The sequence below is a fragment of the Haemaphysalis longicornis genome, unplaced genomic scaffold (genome assembly GCF_048455015.1).
Source record: "Haemaphysalis longicornis isolate Haplotype H1 unplaced genomic scaffold, Haemaphysalis longicornis Haplotype H1 scaffold_11, whole genome shotgun sequence".
Classification (NCBI taxonomy): Eukaryota; Metazoa; Arthropoda; class Arachnida; order Ixodida; family Ixodidae; genus Haemaphysalis; species Haemaphysalis longicornis.
Window position 1 is genome coordinate 123,539,942 of NW_027526214.1, and position 15,421 is coordinate 123,555,362.

Below are 15,421 nucleotides of genomic sequence, written 5' to 3' on the forward strand. Positions count from 1 at the left end.
CTGCCCCCAAGGGAGTGCGATCGCCTGGAGCTGATCACAAAGACAGGCCAGCGGATCCCCGACGTGCCGGAGATCAGGGTGTGGGCATGCTTATCAACGGCAACGGTAACAAGGAGAACCTGATAAAGAAACTGGCGACCAAAACGGCAAGTACCCTGCGGCTGCTCCAGCGCGTATCGACCAAAAAGACGGGCATGCGCGAAGATGCGCTCGCGAGACTGGTGCAGTCTTTCGCGATCAGCCACGTGGCATACACGGCGGCGTACCACAAGTGGACGCAGACCGACAAGGCCAAGATAGACATTATGATCCGAAGAATGTATAAACGGGCACTAGGTTTAACCGAATCGACGAACACCGAACGACTGGTGCAACTGGGCGTCCACAACGCCGTGGATGAGCTCATCGAGGCCCAGGTAGAAGCACAACGAGAATGACTGGGAGCGACCAAGACGGCGAGAGCCATCCTCGATACTACGGCTACCAGATTACGGGAGGCAACTTCAAGACCTTGACGAAAAGGTGCGGGAGAACGTGCCGGTGAGTCCCATTCCAAAGAATATGCACCCAGAACGCAATCAAGAACGAAGACGCGCAAGGGCAAAATACATAATCGAGTAGTACAGAAACGACCCGCGAACACGGTACGTCGATGCGGCAGACTATGGCCAAGGCAGGTGTGCGATGGTCACCATAAACGCAAGAACGGGAAGGGTGGCCAAGTCAGCGAGCGCAAAATGCGTGAACGCCACCGAGGCAGAAGAGATCACCATAGCCCTGGCGATGTCCGAAGCCACTTGCGGCACGATCCTGAGCGACTCGCAAGAGGCCGTCCGCAACCTGGCGAATGGTCGCGTGAGCGGCAAGGCAGTCAAAATGATCGAGAAAACGGGTGCCCAAGAAGAAAGAAGAGTAGAAATCAGATGGATCCCGGCGCACGCGGGCGAATGCTCACCCTACACAGCGACCACAACGAGACGGCCCACAGGGAGGCGCGCGCTATAACACACCGCGCCCCTAGTGTGGGGAGGCGTCCAGAGTGGGCATGGTGGGTGGAGACTAAAGACAGACCCAGGGGTAACGGTGAAGCACTCGAGAACATGCGGCTGATGAGAAGAGCGTATCCGCCACCCCACCGGGCGCTGGGTAGCGAAGAGAACGTATCTCAGAAGGCTACAGACGGCGTCGGTCACGTCACCGGCAGCGCTACACCACATGTATCCCGACGAATACCCCAATGCCCAATGCAGCATATGTAAGAAAGGGCCGGCCAACCAGTGGCACGTCATGTGGGATTGTGCCTCTGACCCAGACGGCGCAGGTTTTGAAGAATACCCGGGGGACCTCCAAAGAGCCATTGAGTCAAGCAACAAGACCGATCAAGCATGGGCCATCCAGCAGGTCTTCATTCCGCTCGAAAGGCACGGACTCCGCAAAGGGGCTAGCGCTTAGTAGGGCCGCAAAGAAGATGCGACGTTGGGCCATGTCGGGGCGGGGGTCGTAACAGACCCAAGCCCACTGCAGCTTTTATTGAAATAAAGTCATTTCCAGTCCAGTCCAGTTACCCTAGCAGTCTTCATGTGGTAAAAGGGTTTTCGTGTATGTACAGTTTCACAAAATTAGTGCCAGCAGAAACAATAATTTGGAGTGGAGTTTAAAGACTGGACGCTGTTTTGAGTGGTTTTAATGAGATGAGACAGGTCAGCGATGAAAAACAGCTTGTTCCTTCTGTCAACGATAGGCTTTTCAGTTATTTAGTGCCGAGGCTTGCGTTCGATTTCCGGTTGCTAATGGTAAGGTAGAAAAGATGGAATATAATTGCGGTACCCGTCAGAAGCACCAATAAAGCAGCAAGAAGCATTGAAGGCAGTCATTAACACAACTGAATAACTCTGGGAGAACAGTTGGCACGGCTTTTAAATCTTGAATTTTTCGGAATAATTTTTATGTGCAAGGAATTTTTTTGCATAATTTTATCACTGGAGATTTCAGCAAAGTGTGAACCTAAACATCTGCTTGCGTTTCGAGTAAGTTGCTTGCACCGTCTGCAGAGACAAGTGGTATGCTGACCGTCTGTAGTTGCCTTTAATTTACGCAAATGGTCCCAGACCTTTTTTGTGGGGTGGCAGTATTTATTGTACTTACAAAGCTTTGCCGTGAATTCTTTTGGCTACCTTTTTGATTTTCCGGGCGGCAGCCCGGGCTGCTTTAAAGCTCAGGCTGGTTTCTAAGGTGGGGTACCGCCTAAATACACCCCAAGCCTTGTTTTGCTTTTTTCGGGATTCGCGAAAAGCATCGTTCCACCACGGCTTTGGTTGCTTGGGAATCCGTCCAGATGTCTGGGGGATCGCAACTTTTGCAGCTGCAAGAAGTTCCTCACAGATGCAGGTATTTGCATCATCAAAGGACATGCTGCTGTCAAATCAATCAAAGGAAACTAACTCCTTAAATCTTTCCCAATGTGCCCTCTCGAGCTTCCATCGGGGTGAACAGCTCTTGAGGGAAGGAAGGGTTTGCACTTCGCGCAGTAAGGCAGAAAAGTCATCACTTCCATACGGATCACTCAGAGCACTCCACTCATAATAATCCATCTGGAGGTCCGGCGACCCAACACGAAGGTCTAGAGCAGAAAAGCTTCCATTGCGTGCACAAAAATGCGTCTTGTCTCCGTTATTGAAAACCACTAAGCTCTTCGTATTAACCCACTGTTCGATAAGTTTTCCCGGCTGTCTATTCTTTCACCTCCCCACAGGAAGTGATGAGCATTGAAGTCTTACAAAGGAGCAGGAAGTCGTCCAACGAGGTCATTCAGTTCCTGTAAGAACACATGAACTGATGGTGGCAAGTGCAGTGAAAGAATAGTGGCAAGCTTGTTAATATAGACTTGTGCTGCTACAGCCTCCAGCGTAGCGTTAAGTTGTATAGGCTTGAGAATTGTGCCTGGTGCAACGGCTGAAGCCACAGCACCTGAGGCGCGAGTGTAGTCTTCTCTGTCTTTCCTAAGGAGGCGAAAATTGCGGAAGATGTCATGTCTTTTAGTTAAATTTGTCTCCTGCAAAGCTATTATTTTTGGTTCATATTTGTGTATAATTGCGTGAATATCATCTATATTGTGTAATATCCCACGGCAGTTCCATTGGAATATTTGCACCATACGGGTGTCTTCTAGAGTTGTTTTTTTGGTGAATTGATTTGATTGATTGTAGGGTTTAACTCGCCGACGCAATGCAGGCGATGAGGCGCGCCGTAGTGGAGGGCTCCGGATTAATTTTGCCCACCTGGGGATCTTTATCGTGCGCCGAAATCCCGTACACACGGGCGTTTTTGCTTTTCGCCTCCATCAGAAAAGCGGCCGCCGCGGCCGGGAATCGAACCCGCGACCTCGTGCTCAGCAGCGCAAGTTTTTTGGTCAAGTAGGTGTGGACGAAGACATGCTCGCCGAGGCACTAGGACACACCTCCATTACCTCCGCTATCTCTCTCGCACTGCCTTCAGTTCCGTGAATACCATTAGGGGGACCAGAAGCCAAAGGGCCATGGACAAGGTCTCTGGCCCTTTGGCTTCTGCCGAGGTTCGGGGGGGGGGGGTCCCAGGCCGCTGCCGCCCAGGAGCAGCACCTGCAGCAGTGCTACTTCCTGAGGGCGCCCTCCTCTGGGGTGCGTCTACCGTCACACAAGGAGAGGAGGTGGTTGGTGTGGCAGGGCTGGAGCCTGAACAGTCTTTTGGGGGCCGGGAAGCCACACCACTTTCTTTGGTAGCCGGGAGCTTGGCTGCTGGCTGTGGCTCTGTGCAGTTCCCCTGAGTGGACAGCGCCAGTGACGGAAATTGAGGCAGCCCTGCCCCCTGACGGGCTACCTCAGCAAAGGACCCTTTCTGAGCGAAGGCCAGGCGTCGTTTGGCCTCCTGGAAGGATACATTCTCTTTCATCTTGATGGCTAGCAGCTCTTTCTCCTGCCTGAAGCGTGGGCACTTCCTGGAGTGTGCAGGGTGTTCACCGCTCCAGTTCACACATTTGACATCTTCTACATCACAGGCGTCTTTTCCATGCTCGGTGCTAGCACAAAGTGCAAAGGTCGGTTTTCCATGGCATGGCTGCTGTGTGGCGCTGGCTACCACCCCCAAGCGCAGAAAACAAAAAACACCTTTTTTTTCCCGGCGATACGATGGTGCTTCTATTTACAAGATGGCGGACTGATGAAGATGAAGCAGCTCGAGCGAGAGCTGCTCACGCGGCTATGGGCACCGGTGATGGTGATCACATCGGTGCAGCAATGATGACACCTGTAAAGTTTCTACATATTCCCCGCCCCCAACGAACCGTGGTCAGTCCGCTTCCATAAACTAACAAGTTCGTTCCGATCCGATCCGGTAGGGAAGTCATACGGCGAAGCAGTCACTGTGGCCGTCTTCTGAGCACACGCCAAGTCTGTCGATGTAGTCCACGTAGCCAGGTCAAAATTCGAAGCCCGTCTTCGACGGTCTTGTACCCTGATGTAAGTTCAGGTTCGTTCGCTGCGATCTCAAAAGAGTGCCTTGAAGGCTTCCGCTGTTTTCTGGAGTTCTGGACAATACTGATACGATTTTCGTTGTGACGTGCCTTGTTGTTCAGATGTTTTCTGCTGTGTATCGTTTTCTTTAGAAGCGATTGCCGAATATGTGCCGCGGCCATCTTTCTCGCATACCTTTCAAAAACGCACTCATCCCGCTCTCCAGCATCGTATACATAAACATAAATACCCCGGAAAGTGGAGGCTAAAGTTGCCCCGCCGGTAGCGTAGTGGTTATCGCACCAGACCGGTATTCTGGAGGTCGTGGGTTCGAATCCCACCTGGTGGGCATTTTTTCTCCACTTTCTTATTTTCCAAATTCTTTATCTTGAGCTACTACATCCTCCCGTTTGCTTTCCAAGGTCTTCTTGACTGCCAATTCTTATTTCTGTCTTACTTTGAACGAGCCCCTCATTTCTTATTCTGATTCGCTACATGCTTAGCGAGGGCCTCTGTTCTGGCAGTCTTGGTGCCATAGGGAGCTTAAGAGGGTTTAACTCTGATTGACCAGTCTCGACATGTCGTAGACGCTCGAGTCACGGCCCGGGGGCTGAAAAGAAGGTCCCCTTCACCCCCAGTAGTCCGAGTGGCGCTGGCTACCACCCCCAAGCACAGGAAAAAAAATTACATTGACATAAATACCCCAGAAAGCGGGGGGGGGGGGAAATCGCCCCGCCTGTAGCGTAGTGGTTATCGCACCAGACCGGTATTCTGGAGGTCGTGGGTTCGGATCCAACCTGGCGGGCATTTTTTCTCCGCAATTTTTCTTTCTTTCCAAATTCTTTATGTTTCAATGACCTACCACAACCTCCCCTTTGCTTTCCGAGCTTTTCTTCGCTGCCAACCCTCAATTCTGTGTTAGTTGTAGGAGCCCCTCATTTCCTATTCTGATTCACTATAAATTTGTCGAACCGAAAAAAATACCGGTTCGGTTACGGTTCTGGTTCAGTTCCGGTTCAACAAAATCACGTACCGAACCGGTTCACGAACCGGTTCGGGAGCTTGAACCGGTTCGTGAACCGGTTCAATGAGCTGAATTATCGTTCAAATTATAAAACACATTCAGTAGTTTAAAACGAACGTCAAATCAAAATACAAGCAAAAATTCAAAATGCTGCTGTTCCCCAAGGGCAGTGGCGCTATTGCAAAGCAAACTTTAAACAATTACGAGATAGAAGAAACAGATGAAGTGGCGATGATTTACCACCTACTTTCTCGCCCAGACTTTATGTTGTCTTAGTGACTATTCATAAAGCCACCGCCAAGAGATATGACGGTGGGATATATCTCTGCCCTTTCCTTTTTTGTTGAAATCACAATCGTCGCTTTGAAATCGCCTATCACGCTAACCTTGAAGGCTTAAATTTAGGCCTGCGTACTGGCGCGTTCAAATACCAATGGCACGCATTTTTTACATTTCGAACAAAACAAAAAATCCTACAACAGGCACATAAATACTACCAATGAATTATATTATTTCGTCCCCCTGAATAATTTGTTAGCTGTCACCTTACCGAATGCGTTAGGCCCACTTTTGTTAAAAGTAAGGTTTAGTTAACGCCCAGTCACTGCATTATTGCTCTGACCGCCGAAATTCCTTTTGCGATAGCTATACCGGATGTGTGCATTTCAATCAGTATGTCATCGTACCGCCTGACCCTCGGCCATCGTTCCATGTGCTACATTGCGGAATCTTATAACAGATTATGCTGCTACAAAATGAAAGGGAAATTTGACGCGTGAAGCATGAGGTAACACTTTTTTGGGTAGACGCTCTTTAATTCGTCCACAGCACTACTCCCCTCCGGGTCGAGTAGCAGTAGAAGTAATGCAGTGAGTTGGACAGTCAGTACAAGTGCACCTTCGAAAAAAAGCAGATCTGAAAGAGGCAAAACTGCAGAACAAGTAGAAAAGATGATCGCTGGGCGAATGGGACAGGGTGAGGCACCGGCCTGCCTTTCTGCACGTGCCATCTGCTTTATTACTGTTTCTGCTTCCAAGACAAGGTCGAGGGCTGCAGTTTCTTGCCAAGGGATTAAGGGCGCACCTTAACAGTTTTCCCTGACATATCCGTTGTTACTTGTACCTGTAACAAACGGAACTTGTCCACTGTACTGTCCTCACAAACTGACCACGGATCTCACTTCCTTCGCATTGATGACGTTTGGTTGTGAAAGGCAGGGCAAAGAAACGTATAGAGCAACATCCACGTTTTGGTGCTTTTTTTTTACTTATTCGGTTTTACTTACTTTTTGCGTAATATGTTAAAACAACGTGATTCGCCTTTTCTTTTTTGTTGTTTTCCGTGTAAACACATTAAAAAGAACTGGCGCCTTTGATGCCCCGTGCTATATCTCTGCTCCGAGGCGCAGCTTATGTTGCAGAGCGGCAGACTTATTTTAACCGGCTGGAGACATAAACATGCATCAGAATCTCGATACACAGTCGTTCTCGATTTCCATCTACTTCAGAAAAACAGTCGATGGGAAGGGAGATCGAGGCCACTTGTGGTCAGCAGCAAACAGCTTAGCCACTGAGCAGCTCCTGCGGTTACAATTCTCAAGTATTAACAATTTGCAAGTGTCTGACCTTTTAAACAAATTATGAAATGCAAAACGTTTGCACACATCGGGTGTGGGCTTCCGCTGTTGCGCAGTGGAGCAGTCCTGCAGCCTGATTGCTCCAATAAACTCGCACCTAGGGAAGGGCAAAGTCGTTTTATATCCCCTGAAAGCTGCCGAGAAAGACATTTCGTTTGGTCAGCTTGCACTACGCTCGCGCCTCCAGCAGCAACGCATCATTGCTACATTTGTGCTCATTCATTTCCCCTGTTGTTACATAGAGAGTGATAATGTTCAATTGTCTGGAGGGGAAAGTGCGCGAGTGGGTACGAAGTTGGTGGTACGTGAAAGAAAAAAAGATCTGAATTGCATTGACTTTGCAATATCAACAACGGATGGTCGAACCGATTCGGCATGAACCGGTAACCGTTATTTCCTTTTTCGGTTCAGTTACCGTTCGGGTTCAACGTGCTCAAAAAATAACAGTTCGGGTTCGGCTCAGTTCCGGTTTTCGGTTCGGTTCGGTTCCGGTTCGACACTGTAGGTAGTTCTGCCTACCGAGGGGGGTTCAGGCAACGGCCTCGTCAAAACATCACGCACAGAACATTGCAAGAGGAACAATTGCGCTTTACTCAAGCAGTGGAAAATGAAATATAAATGGAACAGGGGATACAATCAGCCAAGCACATAACAAAAGCACTTCAGGGTCCCAGGGCTTACGGTACGGCGGGACGAACGGCGGGCCTTGCTGACGTGCGTCTTCCTCGAGGTGGCTGACGGCGGTGGCTTCTTTCTTGTCACCGGCGGCGCCCCCGGCCGGCAACTCCCCCCGCTACCAAGCGCCGCTGCCCTTATCTAGCGTGCCCAAAAATGTGCCACGCCCCCCCTCCATCGCACAGTCTTTCTGCCGTGTGTTCCCAGATGGCAGGAGAGGTGGCGCGCGGCAGTTTGAACGGTCTAACGTGGGCGCTCACAGGGGAGAATCCCCACACTTCCCCCCCCCTTGGAAAAAAAAAAAAAAAAGTTCTTGGTTCTTTGCTACACGAAAAGAGAGAAAAAAAAACCGAAAGAAAAGGGAGAAAAAAAAATGTCCGAGACTCGTTTACACACAGTCCTCGGAGTCCAGGATTGCGTCCATTGCTTGGCGCCGCTGGTCTGGGCGCAACCGCCGCAACATTGCCAAGGCTTCTTCCAGGGCGTCCTGGCTGTTGTTGCCCTCCGGGCGGTTGGCGCGCAAGGCTCTTGAACGCTCTCTGTGGAGAGCCCCGGCACGGTGGTGACGCCAGCTGATTTCCGGCACTTGGCACACTTCACACAGCGCAGCCAGTTCTTCCTGGGTGACGTTCTGCGATTGTGAGCCCCTGAAAGGGGGCCGGGACGGAGGTGCGCGGCGTGCCGACGAGCACTTGAGGCTGGTCGGACCACTCGAGGCGAGAGTGCCAGCCCACCGGGTGGCCCGAAGGTGACAGCACCGTCCACGTGGCCACCTCTTCCGTAGGTCGTGCTGGACGGTACGGTGACGGGAACGGGCGGCGCCGTGAACCCTGGGGCGGAGCCGAGCGTTCGGGTTGCCGACGGTGGTAGGGGTGGGCCCGACTGCTGTTCCGAGACATCTTCTGCAGGCAAAAGCAAAGAAAACACAAATGAGCCAGTAGTTAGTGACGCATGCGCAGATTGTATCGTGGTGACGGGGAATACTCATGTGTCGCGCGCTTTCCGCGGCAGTCTTCTCGCTGATTCCCGTTGGCTGTATCCTCGCGCGAAAAATACCGCTTTAGTTCGGACACGTGCACCGGACCGTACGATGCACCTGTGGAAGAGTTTTTCAGCACATACGACAGGTTAGACTTACCCACCAGGGTGTACGGGCCATCCCACCTGTGTGCAAGTGAGGCGATGAAGCCCTTCGACGCATCACTAAGTGGATGTGTTCGCTTCAACACAAGATCACCCATGGAAAATTGTACGTCCCGTCGGCGCTTGTCGTACTGAGACGTCTGGTCGAGTCGGGAGATGTCGAGATGTTCGCGGGCCTCCCGGACGGACTCTGTTAGCCGCTTGCGAAGGTCAGCCGCGAATGTCGCGGGGGATTTATCAGTGCGATTCTGCGTGGGTTGGAGCGAACTGTCGAGAGGAAACTTGAGGTCTCTGCCAAAATTCAGTTGCGCTGCCGTGAAACCGGTAGATCTGTTAATCGTTGTCCGCGTTGCGAAGCCCATCTCGGAAAGCTTGTTGTCCCAGTCCTTGTGACGGCCAGTGTGAGCAATGAGCATCGATTTAAGGTTTCGGTTGACCCGTTCCGTAATGTTCGCTTGCGGGTGGTAAGCCGAGGTGCGGGTGTGACGTATTACCAAGGCGTGGCAAGAATCTCGGAAAACCTTACTGGTGAAATACGTCGCGTTGTCCGTGATTAACTGCGAGGGGAAACCAAACCTCGTGAACACTTCCAGGAGGCATTCCCACACCTTTTGAGAGGTTAGCTTCCGCAAAGGAAACAACTCGACCCACTTTGAGAAGTGGTCTGTAATTACCAACAAGAACTGGTTGCCTCGAGGACTTCGAGGAAACGGCCCCATCATGTCGCATGCAACGATTTGCCACGGCGAGGTGCTCTGGACGGATGTCATTGTTCCAAGCGGCAGGCCTCCACGTGGTTTGGTCTTCTGGCATATGGGGCAGGAGCGAGCGTACCGAAGTACATCTTGTCGCATTCCCGGCCAAGTTGCTGTGCGACATAACTTTTCATAGGTTTTTTGCCCAGACGAGTGACCCGCCAGAGCGGAGTCATGGTAGTAGCCGATGAACAACTTACGCAACTTGCGGGGAACGACAACTCGGAAAGGAGTTTGTGTTGAGTCGTCGTCTGCCTGGGGAATGTATCGCAGCAGAATACCATGATTTCCAAGCAAGTAGCTGTCAACCTCGTCGTTCCGGGAAGCTTCTGGAGAGTCTGTTGTCGAGAGCTTGTCGATGACTTTGCGACATAGACCATCGCTCCGCTGTGCCGCAACCAAGTCCTGCTGGCTCACCAATGATCCCCAACGGTCGTTCGTGGGGGCCTGCACTGCTGCAACCACCATACTTTCTTCGTTTTCCACCTGTGTATCAGTAAAAAGGGGAGCGCGTGACAGCGCGTCAGCAACTGTATTAGTGGTGCCTTTCTTGTATTCGATGGAGTAGTCATAACGTTGCAGCGCGAGTGCCCAACGAGCGAGTCGTCCTGCTGGGTTTTGAAGCCTCTGAAGCCAGGAGAGAGCTTGGTGGTCAGTCTGAATGGTGAAGCATGCTCCATCTAGAAACATGTCAAATTTTTTCAGCGCGAACACAATCGCTAGGCATTCCTTTTCGGTGACGGAATAATTGCGTTCGGCTGGCGTCAGAGTGTGACTGGCGAAAGCCACTGGTCTCAACACTTGATCCCACTCTTGCAGAAGTACCGCCCCCAAGCCGAATTCACTGGCGTCTGTTTGTACCACAAACGGCTTGTTTAGGTCAGGGAGTTGCAAAGACGCATTTTCTGCTAATGCTGTCAGCAAGGTTTGAAAAGCGGTCTGTTGTTCGGACGCCCAACACCACTTCTTGCCTTTGCGAAGTAGTTCATTGAGCGGTACAGAGATGTTCGCGCACTGGGGAATGAACTGGCGATAAAACGCAATCATGCCAAGAAACCGTTGCAAGCTTTTGACGTCGCTCGGCGGCGGGTATTGGAGTATGGCTTGCAGTTTCTCTGGATTTGGTCGCAGAACGCCCTTGTCAACAACAAATCCGAGTAAGTTGATTTTTTCCCCGGCCAGCTGTACTTTGCCGGGATGTATAGTCAGCCCGGCTGCGCGCATGCGCTGTAGCACTATCTGCAAATGTTCCACATGTTCCTCGAACGAGCGTGAAAAGACAGTGACGTCGTCGAGATAACACAAAGCGAATTCGTGTTTCGCGTCACCCAGAACAATGTCCATCATCCTTTGATATGAACTGGGGCTATTGTTTAGACCGAAAGGCATACGCACGAATTCAAACAACCCTCGGTGACATGTAAACGCGGTCTTCGGTACATCGTCTGGGTGCATTTCTATTTGTAAATAGCCACGTGAACAATCCAAGGTCGTGAAATACTTCGCGCCTGCCATGGCATACGTTATTTCGGTCACCGACGGGAACGGATAGGCATCTCGTTCCGTCATGGCATTCAGTTTTCGGTAGTCGACACAGATTCGCATAGATCCATCTTTCTTACCGACTGGGACGACGGGGAACGCCCAAGGACTCTTTGATGGACGAATGACGCCGGTGTCGAGCATCTCGTCCAAGGCTTTGTCGAAAAGCGCTCTCTTGGGGGCGTTCATTGGTCGTGGGCTGCATCGCCATGGTTTTGCGTTCCCAGTGTCGATGCGATGCTGCAAGACATCCGTTTTTCCTGGTTTTTCCGTGAACATGTCCGCATACTGGCGCAGGAGGTCTTCGAGCTGTTTGCGCTGAGACGACGTTCCTTTGAAATTCTGCACCTCCTGTAACAGGTCTGCCGGCAGGCTTTCAGTCGACAAAGCAGCGCGAGACCTGCAGGGTAACGGGGGACCCGCCGAGGTCTCAAACGGGAAAAAACCTGGGTCGTCGCCAAGGTAGTACCCGCCAGCTCTGATGTCCAACCGCATAGCAACATCTGCGATAAAATCTGTGCCTAGGATCATGGCAACCGACAAGCCCTTGAGATACAAAAACCTTTGTCTCTTAGCGCGGGAGCTAACCGATATGCGTAACCGAACAGCGTTTGTCCTCTCCGCGGCCGCGCTCGACGCCATCCTAAGCATAACTTCGGTATGGCGAAATTTTACCCGCTTTGCCTTGCAGTGTTCGAAAAGCATATCGCCGATAAGGGAAACTGTGGAACCGGTATCAAGGAGTGCAGTTACGATCTTGCCGAGCACTTTGACACGAATGGTTGGTGAGACTAGCTTGGGGGGATACTGTATGCGATCCACCGAAGGCACAAGAAAAGATTTACCAGGTGTGTTGGCCCGCTGCGACTCGCTGCCTGGCTTCAGCGACGCCGGGACGTGAAGTTTCCCGAACGCGGAAATCTGTCCTCGGTGGCGGGCCCCTGCTGACGGGCCTGGTTGCGTCCGTACCACATTCGTCTTCGGCTCGTCTTCGTGTGGGACCGGGCGGCCCACGGCCCCGTAGCCCACGTTGGCTGGGACCGGGTGGCCCACGGCCCCGTAGCCCGCGTTGGCTGGAGTGCGGTCACGGTATCGGTTCTGCGGCCGCCTTCTTGGTGCAAATTCGCCCGGATCCAAAGCCCGGTGTGTCGCGGACTGCGGCGCCCACGACTGGAAAGCGCCAGGCCCGTTCCAGGCACAGCTGGGCTCCAAGGATTGGCTCGGCGTTGGCGGTGGTGCATACTGCAATTTGGCGAGCAGGCACTCCTGAATAGCGCGCGCGTTCGAAGCAACTGCATTCAAATCCGTGTACGTTTGAGCATACAAATACGGCTGGAACCGAGGATGGCACTGCCGTAACACACGGGCAACTTGCTCAGCTGAAGTAGTCTCTGGGGCCGCTCTCCTGTATAGTTCCTGCATAGCGCGTACATACTCTAACAGGCTTTCGTTAGGGTGTTGCGTCCTGAGATCTAACTCACGGAGAATGCGAGTGTCGTATCCAGGCGGAAGGAACTCAGTCCGAAAGCTTACCACAAAGGTGGCCCACGACGCAAACGGGGACTGCAGGCGCCACCAGCAGGCTGCAGGCCCTTGGAAAACCAGTGGCAATACCCTGGTTAGCATATGAGTGTCCGACGCTCCGACGGCGGCCTTGTAGACATCGAGCTTGTCAAGGAAATCCGCGACGGACAGACGGTCATCATAGCCGCGGTAGGTTGGGATGTCAGGCTGAAGACGGGGCGCCGGGTCTTGTAGAGTGCCCAGGTGTTGCGTAAGAGCTTGACATAAGCCGGCCACTGTGGTGAGAGCTTCGCTGAAGGCGGTGTCGGGGGCCGTGGCCCCGACGACTGTTCCCGAACGAAGTTCCTTTCCGTCGGCAGCGGACTTCATTGCTGGACGCCAACGAAACTCCGAGAACCAACGAACTCGGGCGAAGGAGCTACAAAGATGCCACCGTATAAATCGAGCACGCACCAGCACAAAGTCAACTGCGGGTAATGCCTATCAGTTCCGGCGCTCGCCGGAAAACTGGACATTCGGTGCCGCGGAAAAGAAAGCTGGGTAGTGCGCAGGCTCGTTGAAAAGAAATGAAGTCGGGCGTAAGAGCAACAACATTATACCCGGCTTTCAGCAGCAAAATACATTTCGCTAAGCTGAAGTGCTAAGTTCCAGAAACAGCTGCCGCTTGCAAACAAATGCACGAAAGTTTTAGTCGCAATTTGCTCCTGTGCGTAAGCGTCTTGCTGACAAAGGACTGTGCTAGCCTAAATACACGTTGGGCGCCACTGTAGGTAGTTCTGCCTACCGAGGGGGGTTCAGGCAACGGCCTCGTCAAAACATCACGCACAGAACATTGCAAGAGGAACAATTGCGCTTTACTCAAGCAGTGGAAAATGAAATATAAATGGAACAGGGGATACAATCAGCCAAGCACATAACAAAAGCACTTCAGGGTCCCAGGGCTTACGGTACGGCGGGACGAACGGCGGGCCTTGCTGACGTGCGTCTTCCTCGAGGTGGCTGACGGCGGTGGCTTCTTTCTTGTCACCGGCGGCGCCCCCGGCCGGCAACTCCCCCCGCTACCAAGCGCCGCTGCCCTTATCTAGCGTGCCCAAAAATGTGCCACGCCCCCCCTCCATCGCACAGTCTTTCTGCCGTGTGTTCCCAGATGGCAGGAGAGGTGGCGCGCGGCAGTTTGAACGGTCTAACGTGGGCGCTCACAGGGGAGAATCCCCACAACACCCATATATATCTATATATATATAGTAGAACAGAGGCGTACGGGACGAGGGATTCCGTCCCGTACGCCTCTTCCGGTCACAAGGTCACAATCCCGTACGAGGGATTGTGACCTTGGTGCGGGCGTGTCTCGGTGGGATGATGAGCAGCTCCGACTTGGAAGGGGAGCAGACAAGGCCTGTCCCTTGCAGTGTTGTTTCGATGGTAGTCACCGCCTTCTGTAACGCGTCTTCAATGTGGCCGTCACTGCCGCCGGCGACCCACAGCGTTATATCGTCGGCGTAAATCGTGTGGCCGACGCCGGGTACGCAGGCGAGCTCGGTGGCCACTCCGATCATCTCAAGGTTGAAGAAGAGCGGGGAGATCACCGAGCCCTGCGGAGTACCGACGCTTCCCAGGGACTTCTGTGGGAGTTGGAGATCGCCGGCGTGGATGGTAGTTGTGCGGTCCGTCAGAAAGTCTCTAATGTAGGCGTACGTCCTGCGACCCATGTTCAGGTGGGAGACCTGTTCAAGGATAGCGGCGTGGCGTAGCCTATCGAAGGCGCTTTGTAGGTCCAGCCCCAGCACCGCCCGGTTGTCTAGGGTACGGGTGGGATCGTCAATTATTTCGTGCTTAAGTAGGAGCATGGCCTCCTGCGTACTGAGCTTGGCTCGGAACCCTATGATCGTGTTGGGGTATAGTGCGGAGCCCTTTAAGTATCGTTGCCACCTGTTAAGGAGGACGTGTTCCAGTACTTTCCCGACACATGAGGTTAGGGAGATGGGTCGTAGGTTGTCGATATGCGGCGGCTTGCCCTGTTTGGGTAGCAGGACCGTCTTGGCCGTCCTCCACTGTCGCGGCAGGCGACCGTTTCTCCAGCACGTGTTAAAGTAACGCGTGAGTGCCGTGATAGCCGCGTCGCTAAGGTTGCGAAGAGCTTTGTTGGTGACTTTGTCGGGGCCTGCTGCCGATCTGGCATACCCGCACCGACCGGGCACCTACGCAGCGGTGGTGGTGGACGCCGTCACCGGAGACACACGCAGCGCGGGCAGCTTCGCCGCAGCGGACCCACACCAGGCAGAGGAAATGGCCATTGCCTTGGCCATGGTGGACCCGACGTGCACAACAGTACTCAGTGACTCGCGAACTGCAGTGCTTAGATACGCCACAAACACATTGAGTGCCAGTGCTATGAGAGTGCTTAGTGCCACGCATCCCCCGACCACCCCAGTGACTCTGCGGTGGTTCCCCGCACACGCGGGCCCCCTCCACACCGGAGCGGGTTTCGCCAACCGCAATGAGACGGCCGACGCCGCTGCGCGCGCGCTCACACTCCGCGCGGCGGGCGACGACGCAACGGCCACGTCTACTGAGCGGGCGGCGACTCCCAAGTGTGCCCCCATCACGAGGTACGGGGACATCCTGGCATGGTACC

General features: G+C 53.1%; 1 protein-coding gene and 1 non-coding gene across 2 annotated transcripts; one reads left to right on the top strand and one right to left on the bottom strand.

Moving 5' to 3' along the window:
- Nucleotides 1-4,763: 4,763 nt before the first annotated feature.
- Nucleotides 4,764-4,836, top strand: Trnat-ggu (transfer RNA threonine (anticodon GGU)). Its single transcript has one exon. It is a non-coding gene; the product is annotated as a tRNA-Thr (tRNA).
- Nucleotides 4,837-8,146: 3,310 nt separating this feature from the next.
- LOC144160789 (uncharacterized) lies at nucleotides 8,147-13,258 on the bottom strand. The gene is made up of 3 exons (XM_077691951.1): nucleotides 12,796-13,258; nucleotides 12,108-12,504; nucleotides 8,147-8,724 (listed from the first exon to the last, which is right to left on the bottom strand). The coding sequence occupies exons 1-3, from the start codon at nucleotides 13,153-13,155 to the stop codon at nucleotides 8,147-8,149; spliced, it is 1,335 nt and encodes a 444-aa protein (XP_077548077.1). The 5' UTR covers nucleotides 13,156-13,258.
- Between the last annotated feature and the right edge of the window lie 2,163 nt (nucleotides 13,259-15,421).